The 19,018-nt window shown below is 35.0% G+C and overlaps 1 protein-coding gene and 1 long non-coding RNA gene across 8 annotated transcripts in view; one reads left to right on the forward strand and one right to left on the reverse strand.

Moving 5' to 3' along the window:
- LOC117330925 (protein kinase C delta type-like) overlaps positions 1-18,278 on the forward strand; it is a 113,762-nt gene extending 95,484 nt beyond the window's left edge. For all 6 annotated transcript variants that reach the window (XM_033889489.1, XM_033889494.1, XM_033889490.1 and 3 more), the window contains 8 exons: positions 2,732-2,902; positions 5,610-5,783; positions 9,937-10,028; positions 10,398-10,460; positions 10,903-11,041; positions 11,957-12,145; positions 13,344-13,484; positions 13,865-18,278. In XM_033889489.1, coding sequence (XP_033745380.1) covers positions 2,732-2,902; positions 5,610-5,783; positions 9,937-10,028; positions 10,398-10,460; positions 10,903-11,041; positions 11,957-12,145; positions 13,344-13,484; positions 13,865-14,008 — 1,113 coding nt within the window. In that variant the 3' untranslated portion in view covers positions 14,009-18,278. The remainder of the gene's footprint in view (positions 1-2,731; positions 2,903-5,609; positions 5,784-9,936; positions 10,029-10,397; positions 10,461-10,902; positions 11,042-11,956; positions 12,146-13,343; positions 13,485-13,864) is intronic.
- Positions 5,895-6,770, reverse strand: LOC117330927. Of its 2 annotated transcripts, none has more exons than XR_004533421.1 (3): positions 6,666-6,770; positions 6,259-6,411; positions 5,895-6,208 (listed from the first exon to the last, which is right to left on the reverse strand). It is a non-coding gene; the product is annotated as an uncharacterized LOC117330927 (long non-coding RNA). The 2 variants fall into 2 exon arrangements; XR_004533420.1 differs by having other exon boundaries at positions 6,259-6,462.
- Positions 18,279-19,018: the final 740 nt, after the last annotated feature.

Below are 19,018 nucleotides of genomic sequence, written 5' to 3' on the forward strand. Positions count from 1 at the left end.
TGATTTTATTGGAAGAAAAAACAATTGATATCATTGAACAGATTGCTTAAAAGCAGATCAAAATTTTTCAAAATAAAATAAAATTTTGTATTTTATTTCCAGCTTTCAATGTTGTCATTATGAAATACCACATGTCTCATTGATGCACTTTATTTTTAGAATTTATGTGAATTTGATTTTAAATTCTTATTTTGAATGCTATATACATAATTAATTAACACTGAGGACAGCAGTAAAGATCTTCTCTGAACAGACTAAAGCTTTATGAGCTAATTAATGTACTAACTAATTAACAATTGAAACTGTCATTGTCGTCTATTTGGTAAATAGTTTGTAAGGATGAGGTAATTGAATTTAGAATAAAAAATGTGTGTAGATTTTGAGAAACACAACTCATCCACCGTACCGCGATTTAGCTTGCAATGTTCACATATTCCCATCGTCCACTTATATAAAAGCTATGTCTTACTTTTCCTACCCATGAATATTTATTTTTTTTTTTTTTTTTTCCAAAAAGAAAAAAAAAAGTTCATTTCAAAAGAATGATGGAATCAAAATTGAAACAGATTAAAATACTTTTTTTTAATGCAATAAGAAAAATTTGATTGTACTTTTCCGGGTGAAAAAGTGAGACAGCTTTTGTACACCACACAGTGAAAATAGTAAAATTTTCATGTTTTTTTGGGGTTTTTTTTATAGTTCACCAATATCACTTAAATATATATATTAATGTCATGATGTCCTATCGTCATAACATATTATCACCAGTTCTATACAACTACGTAATTTTGCCCTTTTGATTATCAAGAATCTATACCGTTTTTTACTTAATTAAAGTAGGCCCACAAATGAATCTGTAACATGTACAGAGATGTCAAATGTATGATAATTTAAAGAAAAGGCTGTTTTGATGTTTATTTCCTTAGATCTATTTATTTCTGCTGCGTGGATTGTCTTGTATACAATTATGGAATAATCATCGATGAATTTAGCTTTTTGTTGAAAAAAAATTAAAATTCTTAATATTGATTTTTAATTATGGGTGCAGTTTTTTTTCAAATTTGTATGGTGTGTTTTCTTGCTTTATATTATGTGCTTAATGTACTCTGTAAGAGTTAAAGATATCAAGATATCGTAATTTGCAGAAAACATGTCTATTCTTAGAGTAACTCTTCCTACAGAGTTGTCCTTCTTGACCAAACATCCCATAATTGACCCAGGTCCATTAAAAACTGAAAAAAATATCTTCCAGTTGTTAGCTGCCACGATTAATAAATAAACAAAGAAAAATATGTTCAAGTCCATTTCCTGCAAGCATTTTAGAGACCTGGAATGTAAATATTTATAGAATGCAGCCATCAAATCCTACACATGTTCTCAAGTTGTCAAACTCTAAGCTTCGTCTCTGATTAACCATAAAAAAGATTCTCAAATAATCCAAGCAAAGTTAAGGTTGTGCAGTAAAATCGGAATGTCAGTTTTGTGGAAAGCAATTATTAAAGGCCAGTAGGCCTGAGATAAGTTGGGGATACAGCTAGGATCAACACAAAAAGAGATTTGAATTTCGGTTCTTTGATCCACATTTTGGGTGCAAAACTTGATATTTTGGCAATTAAGAAAGTATGAAAATTGATTTTTTTTAAATCTTGTTCAGCACTTAAGGATAAAAAAGATTGTCATTTAAAAAGTTTTTCAAGTTGTCAACCATTTTGTGTTTGTGAATTTTTGTGAATTTTTATGAATTTTTGTGAATTTTTTGTGAATTTTTGTGAATTTTGACATTTTATCAAGTCGAAACAAAGGTCAATGAGAAATGTAATTTTATATTTCTTTGCTTTATAATTATCTTAATTCACACATACTCTTCCACATAAATAACGAAATACATTCTTGCCTAACTAGTAAGTTGTTGTATCTTAGACACAGCATATAAACCTGGCTGTAACTGAGCATGTGTCTGCAGACCACACTGATATGGTCAAACAGGAAATCCTGTTAGAATATCTACTGTAAAATTGTGCCCTTCTCGACTCATGCTGGATTTATATACCTGATATTAACACCTGCTAGAAACAAGGAATGATTGCCCAATCCAAAACCTGCTCCTCAACACAAAACAAATATCTCCCTATTTAAAATATACACCTGATGAATCTAGAAAATAGCCTGCATCTTTAAGAGGACAAAAATCCATCTCATTAAAAAAAAAATTATGAATCTTAATTAATTTTTCAGTGGTTGTTTTTTTATGTTATATATATACAAATTGGTGTTATATTTATAAAATTAAAATTAAATAAAATATCGGATGGTATATTTTACCATGAACAGTAATTTGGATGTACATTTAAATTTTGTATATGAATGTGTTTTGTACTTAATGTTGAAGAGTATTACTTAAACTTTGCCATTTACAGCATTGAAATAAAATGTTAGCCAAAAATTTTTGAACAGAATATTTATCTGGATTTAACAACATGGCTAAAATTGTCAAAATATTGTGACATTAATTGAACATGTAATTGTCATAATGATAAAGTTTGACAGGTTTAATATAAAGAGTACCACAGCAAGCTTTTCATTAACACTGACTCGGTATACAAGCTTTCCATTGACAATGATTATGTATAAAACCTTTCCATTGACACTGATTTTGTGTACAAGCTTTCTAGTGACACAGATTATTTTATATTTATTTAAATATGTTTATTTCTGTTTTTTCCCGTGACAGTTAATTCAAGAAGACAGCTCCGATGAAGATAGTCCCAGCTATGAGAAAATATGGGACAAGAGTGGGGGGCCACCATTGGACCCGCCCCCCAGGGCTGGCACCCCCAAGAGAAAGTTCACCCCAGGAGAATTCACTTTCCTCAAAGTTCTTGGCAAAGGCAGTTTTGGAAAGGTAATGGAAATCATCTATATACTGTACCTCTTTTGTAGAATAACTTTCCCTATATACCCAGATGGTTCTTCAAATGACATGGACATTAAAGACATTGAATCTTGCCGAATTTACAGAAATATTCCTTGTTGTCCAGGATACATTTCTTGTAGAAATAATGCAAAATACATTTCTAAAAGAAAAGAAATGAATAATTAAATTTTTTTGGTTGTTGTAGTTAATTTCCTTTTGGAAACATTCCAAAAAATCTGAATGTATAATTGTATATCTTTTGATATATAAGCAAAATTATATCTAGCAAAAAAAAAAAAAAGTTTAAAAGTTTTTAACAGTAATCAATTGTCATTAAGCATATTTCATACTTGTTGTATCACTTGGTAGCTGGTTTCTAGCAAAAAAAAACAAAAACAAAACAAAATTCTGTTTCTATTCAAAATTTGTCGGGATTATAAAAAGCACTGTCATTTCAATTCATGATGGCAAGGATTGCACATAATTTCTTTACAAGCTAGAGAACAAAAAACTACTTGGTGTAAATATATAACTACTAACACGTTTGCTTAGACCAGCCCAAAAGGATTTTGATGACTTGACATTTTCATAACGTCTCTGAAAATGATTGTGTCATAATCATTACTAGAAAAATTTTCCTAGACCAGCTGAAATGATTTTGATGACTTGACATTTTCTTAACGTCTCTGAGAATGATTATGTCGCAATCATTACTAGGAAAACTTCAATGGGATCTCAATCGAGAGGAGAGGGGCGTGATTAACATTAAGAGAGAGATCAGAGACTCTTTCGATTTGCCAGTCTCTCTTAATGAAGAAGCTACTACAGATAGCCCATTATCGAGATTGGAACAATTAGTGAAGCATGACTGATGGACCTCAAATTGTAATTAGACAAATATTCTGACGGTCTCTCGATTCTAGTGAAAGTTTAATTTGAATGTTCACAGAATTCTTTGATTCTGAATTATTCTGCAAGAGACATTCTAAATTACACTTTGGAATTTTGGTTTAATTTAAGCAACAAAAAGCTTACATTTATTTTATGGATAACAGTTGTATGATGTCCCTAACATGACTGACGAGTCCTAGAAGGACAAAACAGCTGTATGATGTCACTAACATCACTGACGAGTCCTAGAAGGACAAAACAGCTGTATGATGTCCCTAACATCACTGACGAGTCCTAGAAGGACAAAACAGCTGTATGATATCCCTAACATCATTGACGAGTCCTAGAAGGACAAAACAGCTGTATGATGTCCCTAACATCACTGACGAGTCCTAGAAGGACAAAACAGCTGTATGATGTCACTAACATCACTGACGAGTCCTAGAAGGACAAAACAGCTGTATGATGTCACTAACATCACTGACGAGTCCTAGAAGGACAAAACAGCTGTATGATATCCCTAACATCATTGACGAGTCCTAGAAGGACAAAACAGCTGTGTGATGTCCCTAACATTATTGACAAGTCTTCGAAGGACAAAACAGCTGTATGATGTCACTAACATCACTGACGAGTCCTAGAAGGACAAAACAGCTGTGTGATGTCCCTAACATCACTGACGAGTCCTAGAAGGACAAAACAGCTGTATGATGTCACTAACATCACTGACGAGTCCTAGAAGGACAAAACAGCTGTATGATATCCCTAACATCACTGACAAGTCCTAGAAGGACAAAACAGCTGTTGATGTCCCTAACATCACTGACGAGTCCTAGAAGGACAAGACAGCTGTATGATGTCCCTAACATTATTGACAAGTCTTCGAAGGACAAAACAGCTGTATGATGTCCCTAACATCACTGACGAGTCCTAGAAGGACCAACAGCTGTATGATGTCCCTAACATTATTGACAAGTCTTCGAAGGACAAAACAGCTGTATGATATCCCTAACATCACTGACGAGTCCTAGAAGGACCAACAGCTGTATGATGTCCCTAACATTATTGACAAGTTCTAGAAGGACAAAACAGATGTATGATATCCCTAATATCACTGACGAGTCCTACAAGGACGAAACAGCTGTATGATGTTCCTAACATCACTGACGAGTCCTAGAAGGACAAAAAGCTGTATGATGTCCTTATAACATCACTGACAAGTCCAACAAGGACGAAATAGCTGTATGATGTCACTAACATCACTGAAGAGTCCTAGAAGGACCAAACAGCTGTATGATGTCCCTTACATCATTAACCAGTCCTAGAGGGACAAAACAGCTGTATGGTGTCCCTTACATCATTGACCAGTCCTAGAGGGACAAAACAGCTGTATGATGTCCCTTACATCATTGACCAGTCCTAGAAGGACCAAACAGCTGTATGATGTCCCTTACATCATTGACAAGGCCTACAATGACAAAACAACTGTATGATGTCCCGTACATCATTAACCAGTCCTAGAAGGACAAAACAGCTGTATGGTGTCCCTAACATCATTGACAAGGCCTACAATGACAAAACAACTGTATGATGCAGTTCAATTCATTTTTGGCACAACTCTGTCCAACTCTCAACTTGTGCTAATATATTGTCTTTTGTCTATAATTTTATCATGGTGTAAATGTATATTGATGTTGATTTGTAATTTAGGTATATCATGTTTTGAAAGTTTCAATGCATTTCTTGTTTAAGTAGAATTGATAAAACGATGAATTTATGAGCAAAATTGTTCATTGTCTAACAGGTGATGTTAGCCGAGCTGAAAGGCCAGAAGAAATACTTCGCAATCAAGGTTCTAAAGAAGGACGTGGTTTTGGAGGATGATGACGTGGAATGTACCCTGATAGAGAAAAGAGTCCTGGCTCTTGGTTGTAATCACCCCTACCTCACCCATCTACATAGCACCTTCCAAACGGCAGTAAGTAATCACCCCTACCTCATCCATCTACATAGCACCTTCCAAACGGCAGTAAGTAATCACCCCTACCTCACCCATCTACATAGCACCTTCCAAACCACAGTAAGTAATCACCCCTACCTCACCATCTACATAGCACCTTCCAAACTGCAGTAAGTAATCACCCCTACCTCGCCCATCTACATAGCACCTTCCAAACCACAGTAAGTAATCACCCATACCTCACCCATCTACATAGCACCTTCCAAACTGCAGTAAGTAATCACCCCTACCTCGCCCATCTACATAGCACCTTCCAAACTGCAGTAAGTAATCACCCCTACCTCCCCCATCTACATAGCACCTTCCAATCTGCAATAAGTAATCACCCCTACCTCGCCCATCTACATAGCACCTTCCAAACTGCAGTAAGTAATCACCCCTACCTCACCATCTACATAGCACCTTCCAAACTGCAGTAAGTAATCACCCCTACCTCGCCCATCTACATAGCACCTTCCAAACCACAGTAAGTAATCACCCCTACCTCGCCCATCTACATAGCACCTTCCAAACTGCAGTAAGTAATCACCCCTACCTCCCCCATCTACATAGCACCTTCCAATCTGCAATAAGTAATCACCCCTACCTCGCCCATCTACATAGCACCTTCCAAACTGCAGTAAGTAATCACCCCTACCTCCCCCATCTACATAGCACCTTCCAATCTGCAATAAGTAATCACCCCTGCCTCGCCCATCTACATAGCACCTTCCAAACTGCAGTAAGTAATCACCCCTACCTCACCATCTACATAGCACCTTCCAAACTGCAGTAAGTAATCACCCCTACCTCGCCCATCTACATAGCACCTTCCAAACCACAGTAAGTAATCACCCCTACCTCGCCCATCTACATAGCACCTTCCAAACCACAGTAAGTAATCACCCCTACCTCGCCCATCTACATAGCACCTTCCAATCCACAGTAAGTAATCACCCCTACCTCACCCATCTACATAGCACCTTCCAAACCACAGATAGTAATCACCCCTGCCTCACCATCTACATAGCATCTTCCAAATGGCAGTAAATAATTACCCCTTCATCACATCCATTAGCATTGACCTGGATTTACCAAATTTCGCAAGCCAGGTTAATTTCGAGGTGATTAGGTGTCCCATATAAAAACTAGGTCACTGTGACCCGATGTATTATGACCTCAGGCCCAAATCGTAGAGATACAGGCATTTCCCCTACACTATATCATGGAAATATTCCATATTTGTCATGTGTAGCAGGCCGGGTTTTAATTGTAAATACTGTACATAGTTGTTTGGTCGCCTTCTAGCTTCCGGACAGGGGGAATTTCCCTTTAGCTCAGTTGGTAGAGTGGCGGACCAGTAAGCCGAGGGTCGCAGGTTCGATCCTGGCTGGCTGCACACTACTACTCCTAGAACTTTTACATTGGTGCCGCAGACTACCTAAAGTGAAAGCAAGAGGCTTCCTTGGAGATAGAACCTGGGTTGGTGTGTTCGGGGGCGAACACGTTTGAGGGAGGGAGTAGTGTAGCAGGCCGGGTTTTAATTGTAAATGCTGTACATAGTTGTATGGTCGCCTTCTAGCTTCCGGCTAGGGGGAATTTACCTTTAGCACACAGCTGGCTGCACACTACTTCTCCTTGAACTTTTACAGTATGCATGTCCGTCTTATCTGATGTAAAGCGGCACAAAGATAACTGATAGAGACCACAAATTCCTTCAAAACACTTCCTTGGTCATAATCTGTTTCACATAAGTAAAACTAGTACACTTCCTTGTTTATTGGTCTTTATAATCTGTTTCATATAAGTAAAACTAGTACACTACCTTGTTTATTGGTCTTTATAATCTGTTTCATATAAGTAAAACTAGTACATTTCCTTGTTCATTGGTCTTTATAATCTGTTTCATATAAGTAAAACCAGGACACTTCCTTTTCAAACAATACACAAGGAAATATCACCAGGGTCATGTTATACAAACTTAAATTTCTTTATGTTTCCCAATACAAGAGTCCTCTTTGCTTAGACTACCATATTTATTCAGCAGTAACCTCATGCCTGCTTGACAGCCCAATCATTTCTATGTTGCATTTTACATAACCTCAGGTGAAGATCTGAGGTGCATGGTTTGATACTTGCTACCCCTGTCGGTTTGTGTTTCTTGGGAAGCTGGGTGATGGGCAGTCTGTGATGTCATGGTGTGTCCTTGGGCAAGACACTTAACCCTCAATGCTTTGGATGGCATGCATCAGGCCTTCCGTATATTGTTCAGTGAGGTAGTCACCAACTACTACAAGGAGAGCTCATCTGAAAATGACCCTGGCTTTTGCTGGGGCGATAAACTTAGAAAAAAAAACACACACACACAGCTAGATAGATATGATTCAAGTATTAGATTTTACAAACAAAAACCACTCTGGCAATGATGATTTAAAAACAATTTAATATTAAAAGTTTGAAATATTGTCCAATATGATCAAATTATTGACAATCATGCTGGATGCTTGTCCTGGTGTATACATTATAATCAGGAATTTAATGGAAGATGATTGGGATTATATTCATACTGGCAAAAGATAATTTAAGAAAATAATTAATATTCACTTGGTGCTGATATAGAAAATGAATTTTGGCATTTATGTCTGAGGTCTGACCTTTATGGAGAGTTGTGTGTTGATGGGTTCTTGTCAATGAACCTGCATGGAACTTAATGTCTGTTTATGTCCAAGCAATCTTTATCTTTTGATAGATTTTAGATAATATCATGTTTTATTACCCAGAGGTATAATTGTACCTTCCAGGAGTAAAGATACACACATGGATGGCGTTATTATATAGCAGATGACCAATGGAATCGGAAATGAGGTTTTCTGCGAGCTAAAATTGTCTGTTAACAGAATTGCTATAGATCACAGCCGATTTAGAACTCTCTTGTGTTTGCGAGAGCTATTTGCTTCTTTGAAGGACTTTAGGATTTGTCAGAAATAAATGCAATGTTTATAGAATTGTGGTATGATACCTAAGATTTAAAAATGTGTTTGATCTTTACAGTCTGCATAGTTTCAATTTATTATAGGTAAAATAGACTGATATTATTCTAATTTCACCTAAAAGTTAATTGTTCAGGACAATGTGTTCATGTCCCTGCTACATATTTGAAACGGCTTTAGGTGGTTGCCTTTTCTGTCTATCCATCTTTAACCATTTGTCTGTATATATATATATATATATCCACCCATCCATGTCTATCCATCCATCCATCTGTCCATTCATCTGCCTCATATCTGTCCATCCATCAGTCTGTCCATCCATCTCCATCCATCTAACCGATATCTGTCCATCTATTTTTCCATCCATCTGTCCATCCATCTACCTCATATCTGTCCATCCATCTCCATCCATCTAACCGATATCTGTCCATCTATTTTTCCATCCATCTATCCATCCATCTACCTCATATCTGTCAATCCATCTCCATCCATCTAACCGATACCTGTTCATCCATCTGTCCATCTTCCTGATATCTGTCCATCCATCAGTCTGTCCAGTTTGATTATGTTGCACTAGTTATAGAATAATAGCTGGCCCTATATGTCTGACGATGATTTACATATGATGGCTGGTAAAAAGCTGTTACCAATAACTAATCACCCCTCTAGCTCTGTTGTCTGTTAACACTGAACAAATTTTTGGGAAATGGATATTAAATGACTTTTCAGTGGGGATCTATCAAATTAAATTTTAATGAGTTTTCACAATATCTCTCGTTATTAGGACATCAAAATTTTAGAAATAATGTTCTGGAATAAATCTACAAAAATCACTGCAACTAGGTGATGTTTTTTTACGATGATTTTATGCAGTAACGACAAGTACATAAGTTACCATAAAAGGAATCTCATGAAACCAGGTGAGCGATACAGGTCTTCTGGGCCTCTTGTTTTAGAAATGGTGTTCTGGACTCCACTGAAAAATAAATTTACAAAAATTACTGGAACAGAGTGATTTTAAGATGATTTGGTGCAGTCATGTGCTTGTCTAACCTGTCATTGTGCTGATCATATTTTACATTAAAATTTAAAAAGTTTGTCACCTGTATCTATAGCTTTACATTGTATTTCTGTCTCTCCAGAGCCATCTGTTTTTTGTGATGGAGTACCTAAATGGCGGAGACTTGATGTTCCATATACAAGTGTCCGGAAAGTTTGATATCCCTAGAGCTCAGTAAGTATAGTACATGTACCAAAAATTCTGTAAAAAAAAATTTATATACCGTATTTATTCACAAATAAGCCCTTTCTTTAATTTTACAGAATCTTAATTTGATAACGGTAGTAAAAATATTGTAAAAAAATAAGCCCTCCCCAAATTTTAGAATTGCAACTTAGCAATAGCTAAGGGGGCTGATATTTAGGAGTTTATAGAGGTTTTCTGACTTAGCTAATGGGATACAGAAGAATATGGAGTATTTTTTGGATAATTGCTCCAACCTGTATTTAAAATCTTACATAGGATATAATTAATACCAAAATAACTTTCTTTGCATAGTTGATATAACTGATTCAGATTTTTTTGATTTTTTTTTTTTTTCAGATTTTATGCAGCAGAAATTGTGAGCGGACTTCAATATTTGCATTCACAGGGCATAGTGTACAGGTGGGTAAACTTGTTCCGCGATAATAAAAAATCTGTAGATAACAACAACCATCAGAGAGATTACATATATTGTAATGTACAACCTCATAAATATTGATTTATTGTAATGGTGTCATGCTGGGACGAAGAGCCATCTAGTTTACGCAAAACATGTACATGTTTACATTGATCAACACAAAAGACTTCAGTTGTCAAAAAATGAATCATTTGATATGTAAATTGTTCAAGTAAGTTCCAATAAAAATAAATCTGCCAGAGAGAAACTGCTGGTTCAACATTTCAGCTGAGTTTTAAGTGGTTTTTTTTATTGTATATGACCTGTTTATCGGATTATAAGCTCAGAGACATGGGGACATTTGACTTTTTGTATCCTTTTTCAGACTAAAAAGAATGGGTTTTCATCAGAAATAAATTAGGATTTCCTTTTCTTTATCTATTTCAGAGATTTGAAACTAGATAATGTTATGTTAGATCGCGATGGCCACATCAAAATTGCTGACTTTGGTATGTGTAAAGAGGCCATCTTCAACGATAACAAGGCCACAACCTTCTGCGGTACACCAGATTACATCGCTCCTGAGGTAAATCGCACGCAAAAGAATTTCACCAACCAAAACTGTCAGCGTTAAGCATTTGAAAGAATTTTAATTCCTAATAGGAATGGATATCTTAATGAATGACTAAATTCTCATCAGTAATTCGAAATTGTGACAATAAAATTTATTAAAGAGCTTAGAACTTGGTGACCTTTTCAAACATCTTTTCAACCTTGATGTTGAAGGCTACAGCCAGACGTTTGATTGCTGTGGGTTGGCGACACTATATATCTCAGTGTCATTGTGTTTTAATTGGATGAGTCTTTTCAAAAAAGTTTATTGAGATAGACTGCATATTAGGTGATGGAAAGAGAAAGTATTTCTAAAAATATATCTTGAATTTAAACACTGATAGAGTTTCTCTGAAGATGATTTAAAGGACTTTCAGAGACATCATAGACTACAATTATAATAAAAACACTTTGAAACCACTTTCATTATGATTAAAACTTTTAAAAGCAGGCCAGGGACTGCCTGTCTGTGACCATTAACATGAATTAGTTTCGTCATTCTTCCCTTTTTCTGCATAATTGAACTCAAGGACGAACCACCAAGGCCTAAACAATTTCATTTGTTTACTGATTCAGTAAATTTAAAATGAAAACAGCAGGTAGATTTTGGGAGTAAAATTGTAGTTTAAACATCTTACCAGTATTGAAAAAAATAGTATATTGATAAACAGCTTTTATTTCAATTTCAATTGATTTTTATTTACAATTAAATTTCTGTGTTCGTTCTTCCTGAATGTTTTGTTTTGTATTGTTTAACATGCAATTAACACATTTTTAAGGATAGATATAAGCTGAAATAAAATTTGAATCTAACGTTTTCAAATACATAATCTAAGATATTATAATTGATGTGAAATTATGAAGAAAATTTCATGTACAAATTTTACAGATTCTGAAAGGGTGGCGTTACAACTCATCAGTTGATTGGTGGTCCTTCGGAGTTCTGCTGTACGAGATGATGATCGGACAGTCTCCCTTCCATGGCGACGATGAAGATGATCTCTTCCACTCAATTCTCCATGATACGCCACACTATCCAAGATGGCTGCCAAAGGAAGCAGCACAAATCCTTAGTCTGGTATGTGAAAGTCATTACTTTGAGACATTAAAGATTTTATGTGTTTAGACATACTGTCAAGTTTTGAGTGTAAATGTCAAATCTTCTTTGAATTAGAAAATTCTTTTCAAAGAAGTTCTGCGTTGGTGATGACATAGTGATTGGCAGAAAAATATATTTATACATTTAATTGAAAATCATAGGCATTAAAGTAATATCGAGAAGTTACACTTGAACTCTGACCTTAAGTTATAATTTTATTCTTAAACAAAGAAATATCCACATTTTTGCAGATTCTTGTGAAGAATGTCTACTTCTTGTCAATTTTGTCTAATAAGAAGCCAGACAAGTAATAAAATGTAGATAACTAAGTCTGGCAGAGTTATCTCCCTTCTGCTGTCTGCATTCTTTGCTGAAAAATGTTCAAGGATGGGTTTGCTCAAATTTTGTTTCCTGAGCAAATATCTAATAATTTTTAGCTCACCTGGACTGAAGGTCCGGTGAGCTTATGTCATGGTGCAGCGTCCGTTGTCCGTCAGAATCATCCTTGGGGGAAGGGGAACAGATTTGCATAAATGGTGACTCTGACCCCCTAGGGGCCAAAGGGGCTGGGCCCCATAGGGGAAATAGAGGTAATTCCTTTAAATTGCTACTCGTCATAAAGTTATGAACGGATTTGAACCCAATTTAGTCAGAAACATCCTTGGGGGAAGGGGAACAGATTTTGTATAAATGGTGACTCTGACCCCCAAGGGGCCAAAGGGGTGGGGCTCAATAAATATAATTCCTTTAAATCGCGAAATAGAAGCAATTCCTTTAAATTGTTACTAGTCATAAAGTTATGAATGGATATTCTAAAAACAATTCTTGAGGTCTTTCAGACCCTTAGAGAGTCTGGACTTCTTTATTTCTTTAAAACGAATTGAACATGAACATTATTTTGACATTTGGTCTAATCCAACTAGGTGAGCGATACAGGCCCCATGGGCCTCTTGTTCTTTTTCTCGAATTGTCCCGGAGTTATGAGCTTTTCATTAATACCAAATTGGTAAAGTAGTTCACAGAATAAGTAATTAAAAAAAGATTTCTTACTCCGATTCCTTTTCACAAAAAATAAGTCATAAGGAAAGTTCAATGGACCCAAACTATTATGTTACATTCAGTCAAGCATACTTAGAAGCAAAGTGAGGTGCATTTCTATTTTTCTTTCTTTTGACAGCTGTTCATCAGGCAACCTAATGAGCGAATGGGCATGTCCGGTTGTACATCTGGGCCAATCAAATCACAGCCATTCTTCAGAAACATCGATTGGGAACGCATGGAAGGCAGACAGGTGGAACCACCATTCAAACCGAAGATTGTAAGTTTGCAGAAAATTAAAAAGAATGAAATTATCAAATTTTCATTGAAGACAAACAATTTTGAATCAGTCTTTTTTTAAGGATCCTGATGTTTATCATTAAGATATTTATTTAATGGTGCATTCTTTATTTTTACTTCATATGATATAAATTATACACTAAACACAATTTCAATCAAATTTTACTTCTATATATTTTCAATTTATGATTAAACAAAGCATACATACCTGTTTTTCATAATTTCAACATCTAAGTGTTTGCCTAGATATGAAAATAAATTTAGATTTGAATATAAAAGACCATCGATACCTGGTCAAAAAAGTTGTGAGTATATACCGGTAGTTTAAATCTATTACTGATAAAATTCTTTACTTTTCAGAAAAGCGATAGTGACTTCTCCAACTTTGACTCGGACTTTACCACCGAGAAGCCGAATCTGACTCCGCCGGACAAGGATCTGCTTAAGACAATGGACCAACGTGTGTTTAACGGTTTTAGCTTTACAAGCAATGCAGCATTGTGAGGATGTTAGCCTTTAGGATATGTTATCAATAATAGATCGGAATTAATCACGGACATTTAAATGTATCACAGAATTTCTGACGAGCTAATGATACAATCTGATTCTGTGGCAGCAGCTTGAATGATAATCTTGAGATTTTTGTGGGAGCTAGGAGCCAAGATACGAGATTTGTGGTGCAATGTGGCTTGATTTAAACTATCTTCATTTGTCGATCCAGAAGGATTTGATCGATGACCTATGAGAACTGTAGCTTTATGAAAAAATTAGTAGAATTTTTTCAGTTGTTTTGAGATTTGATGAAGGATAACAATATCTGTTGTGCTGTGATCCATGGACGAGATACCATTGTTTGGTATTAGTGAAGTTAACTTACTGCTGTAGGTGTGCAAACTGCAGCAATTTGAAATTGACCCAAGACCACGGGTTACTAAGAAAATGTGTTGCCGGGCAACTTGAAATAAACATCTGTAAATTTGACTTCTTCAACTTACGTAATTTAAAACTGACCCAAGACCATGGGTAACTAAGAAAATGTGTTGCCGGGCAACTTGAAATAAACATCTGTAAATGTGACATCTGGAGACTCCAACTTAAGCAATTTATAATTGACCCAAGATTCTTAGTTGCTAAGAAAATGTGTTGCCGGGCAACTTGAAATAAACATCTCTAAATGTGACAACTTGGGACTCAAACTAGAGCAATTTAAAATTGACCTTAAAAAACACCTCAAGATCCTTCATTACTAGAAGAGGTGTTGCTCCCGGCAACATGAAATAAACATCTCTAAACACCACACCTGGAGATTCTTGCTGAAGAGATGTGTCGCTATGACAACTAAAAGGGAACCAGGCCTTGAGAAAATTCAGTTGCCTGACAGTTAAAAGGACAGTGGTCGTCTAACTTTATAACACAAGTAGAACTGTGTGGACAAATATATATATACATACATGTATACCTACGTAGGATCCGATCCCTTAGCTTGTGTTTGAACCAGGGCAATGGAGGTCAGACAGAAAATTCTTAACACCTGTCAGGTCTGCCTTTAGACAGTGATGAGAACTCCCGACTGTGAAGCTTGTTTTTCGTAGAATGTTGGCGGACATGCATATATATGTTAGAACCATTTAGCGACCAACAACCACAACAATCAATTTCTCCTCATATATTACAACTCCTGTATACCAACAGATTTGTTTTGTTATTGAATATATATATATATATATATGTATATTTTAGACTACAATAACGTAATGCATTTCCTTGATTTGTGTCAAGAGTTTTGCCAACCAAGACCCCTTGTTATACGATGTAATATGTGATATAACAATTCCTACAAATTGTGTATACTTAAATGGTATATATATACTCTCAGTTAAATCATATTTTAAGCTATTTGTTATCATTTTTGAATTGATCTTTATTCTAGATGTGTGATGTGTGTATGAGAGATATTTTTTAACTTTTTATAATGCGTGTTAAAAGTTCATATTGTTTTATCTTACATTTTAATTTTTTTTTTTTATATATATATATACCGGTATATATATCATATTAACAAGATCATTGCTACCAATTCAACATATGTATGGATGTTCAATTTTTATATGTTCATGGCTGATCGTTATTTAAATTTTCACACTTCTTAAAACATATGCTTTTTCTCAATTCCTGAAGCATGAATCTGAAATTACCAAAAATCATTTAAACAAATATTTACTTAATCAAAGCATAATGTTAAGATATAAATGTATTAAAAAGGAAGACAAAATTGCCTACTCTACAAATCCTATAGCATTATGTTGGTGAACACCAATTATTTATTTGTTACTTTGTAGAAATTTTGACTTGAGGTATAGCCCTGTAAGCTGATTGGCTGGTCCAATCTCTATGCTGATTGGCTGGTCAAATCATATTACTGATTGGCTGATCCCACCTTTGTGCTGATTGGTTCCTTCAATTCTCTTGCTGATTGTGAATTGCTTCATCAAATCCTTTTTTTTGTGCTGCTTCGGCTTGCTTTAGAAATAATATATTACTGGGAAAGCACAGAAGTTTGACATTTAAAGAAGTAGCTTAAATTTGTGATATATTTTAAAAATGAAAAAATGTTTTTTTTATTCATAACAATTAAGATTTTAAAAATGTTTTGTCTTTGTTATGTGGAAGAAAAATTATTACAATAGTGACGTTTTAATGAGAAATAGACACAGACAGTGTAGACAATTGGTATTACTACTGACTACCAAGAACATCCTATAATTTTTCAATCTTTTTTGTTGTTATGCTAGAGAAAGCCATATCCATAGCGCTCCATGTTTTTACTTTAAATACACCTTATAGTTGTTTTATTTGATTGACAGTTATACTTTAATGTTAATTAAATTTCTGTGATGTACCTTTACAGTTGTATCAGAGATGACATTTTGTACCTTTGTGCAATAATTAATCAGTTCTCTTTATGTTACCTGTATTGTATCGAAGGAATTTCATCACATAATGGTTTATTAAGACATCAAAATCATAAAGACTACCATACTGTATTCTAGATCTAACAGGGTCATTATATATAGGCCAAGCTAAATTTTATTTGTTTCTTGTAACTTACTACCAGGGTCCTTTCTAGGCCAGACTAAGATAACTGTTTCTTGTAACCTTGGTACCATGACAACCAATGCCAGGCCAAACGTGACAACCAATGCCAGGTCAAACAAAGATAATTGTTTCTTGTAACCTACTACCAGGGTCCTTTCTAGGCCAGACTAAGAAATTGTTTCTTGTAACCTTTGGTACAGTGACAACCAATGCCAGGCCAAACAAAGATAATTGTTTCTTGTAACTTACTACCAGGGTCCTTTCTAGGTCGGACTAAGATAATTGTTTCATGTAACCTGTACTTACAGTGGCAACCAATTCAAGGCCAGACTAAGATAATTGCTCCTTGTTACCTATAACTACCAGGTTCAGTTCTAGCTATATGCTAGGCTAAATGTAATTGTTTTCTGTAACATGTGTAACAACTAGGATCCATTCTAGGCCAGATATATGTTTTCCTGGTAACAGGTGCAAGATTTGATAAGTGGATGTAAACATAGGATCAATTCTGTCACTATAATTATGGAAAATGATTAGAAAGGGCATCACCTTTTTGGAAAGTGCATAAAATTGGTCACAATACATAAATGTATGTAGTTGTTCATTACAAACTTTACTTACTTTGAAAGATTTATATAATATATATGTATATTATTGACACTTGTTGACATGGAATGAGGTGTATACACTTTAGGTATAAGAAATCTATTGGTTGGGCTGATGGCCAAAAAGCATATACCTTTTTATATACCATCAGGAAGTCAAAACAGCAGCCAGTTTCATGAGTAGTAAATGTGTTTCGAACTGTGCAATGTGACCACCCATAGATTTTAAGGTAGAGAAAAAAAAACGGAAATCGACCACCCATAGATTTTCAGGTAGAGAATAAATCAGTAGTTGATCACCCATAGATTTTAAGGTAGAGAAAAAAAAACGGAAATCAACCACCCATAGATTTTCAGGTCAAGAATAAATCAGTAGTTGATCACCCATAGATTTTAAGGTAGAGAAAAAAATCAGAAATTGACTGCCCATAGATTTTCAAGTAGAGAAAAAAATCGTAAATCGACCACCCATAGATTTTCAGGTCAAGAAAATAGTCGGTAGTTGATCACCCATTGATTTAAAGGTAGAGAAAAAAAACAGAAATTAACACCCATAGATAGAAAAAATCAGATTTGTTAAAAAATATACTTTGGTATAAGATAAAGTGTCATTTTACACGATAGTTTTAATATTGATTAAGAGTTTAACATTGTAGTTGAAGATTGTCAGGGTTTTTTTAACAATTGTTAATTCTTCTATTAACTTGGTATGAAATAGTCGTCAAAGACTTTGACATACCTGATAGTAATACTTGTACATATTCCATTTCTGCATCCAAGCAATGCACATTGTATACTTGTAAATTAATCATGCTGCCCGCTCAACATTGCATAAATTGTGCTCATTTAAGAAATCCAAACATACAAATGTACTGACAAGTACTACCAATATATATCCTTAAGTTCTACCTACAATTTTTATACGTCAATCCATTTAGTACATATTTGAGATATGTATTCCTACACCTGAATAATGAGATGCTTTAATATTAGAGAATGATTTGTTTTATATGTTGAAAACCTATTGTATATATGAATAAAAATGGAAGTCTAATTGTTATATAAATAACTAATTCGGGTGTTGTGTTTTGTGTCTTTCATTTTTGACCTTTTGACATCTATCTTTCATTTTTGACCTTTTGACATCTATAGGTCAAAGGTCATTTTGGACTTTTTCCTCAGATACCACCTCAAACTGCGAGTTCTTTTCTTCTTTTGCTATGCTACCAGACCACACATGGACATATTCAATGGGTGAAGACAAGGAAGAGTAGGCAAATCAAAGGGCAGAACCCTTGGATTTTGGTTATATCAGTTCATACAGATATGAAATGTCCTTGTCTGGAAATGTCTTGAAATTCTGCTTCATGCCTTGAAAGTCGTGGACTTTGGGATAAATACCTTGAAAATCTTAAATTAATTTCTTTGTTGTTGAAATTATGCAAAGTCTGAAGAAGATGATTACACTTACATGAAATACAAAATAAAAAAACTCCTCTGAACTAATATCCAGAGTGTCACAAAGAATCATATTATCAGTTTTCAAGATGACTTTCTGCAAAGAGAGAATACCACGAGGGCTGATTGATAAGTTGTGAGCCTCATGATCATATTGAAGGATTTGAATTTTTCTGGACATATTGTATTATTTTTCAACATAATCCCCTTCAGTATCTATACACTTTCGCCAGCAGTGTTTAAGGGCCTCAATGCCACTTTTATAGAGCTCCTTTTCTTGGCTGTTCAGAAAGTCATCCATTGCATGTTAGTGTTAGGGTAAGGGTTATGGTGCCTGAAATAGCTGTTTTCAGCT

The sequence above is a fragment of the Pecten maximus genome, chromosome 7 (assembly GCF_902652985.1).
Source record: "Pecten maximus chromosome 7, xPecMax1.1, whole genome shotgun sequence".
NCBI lineage: Eukaryota > Metazoa > Mollusca > Bivalvia > Pectinida > Pectinidae > Pecten > Pecten maximus.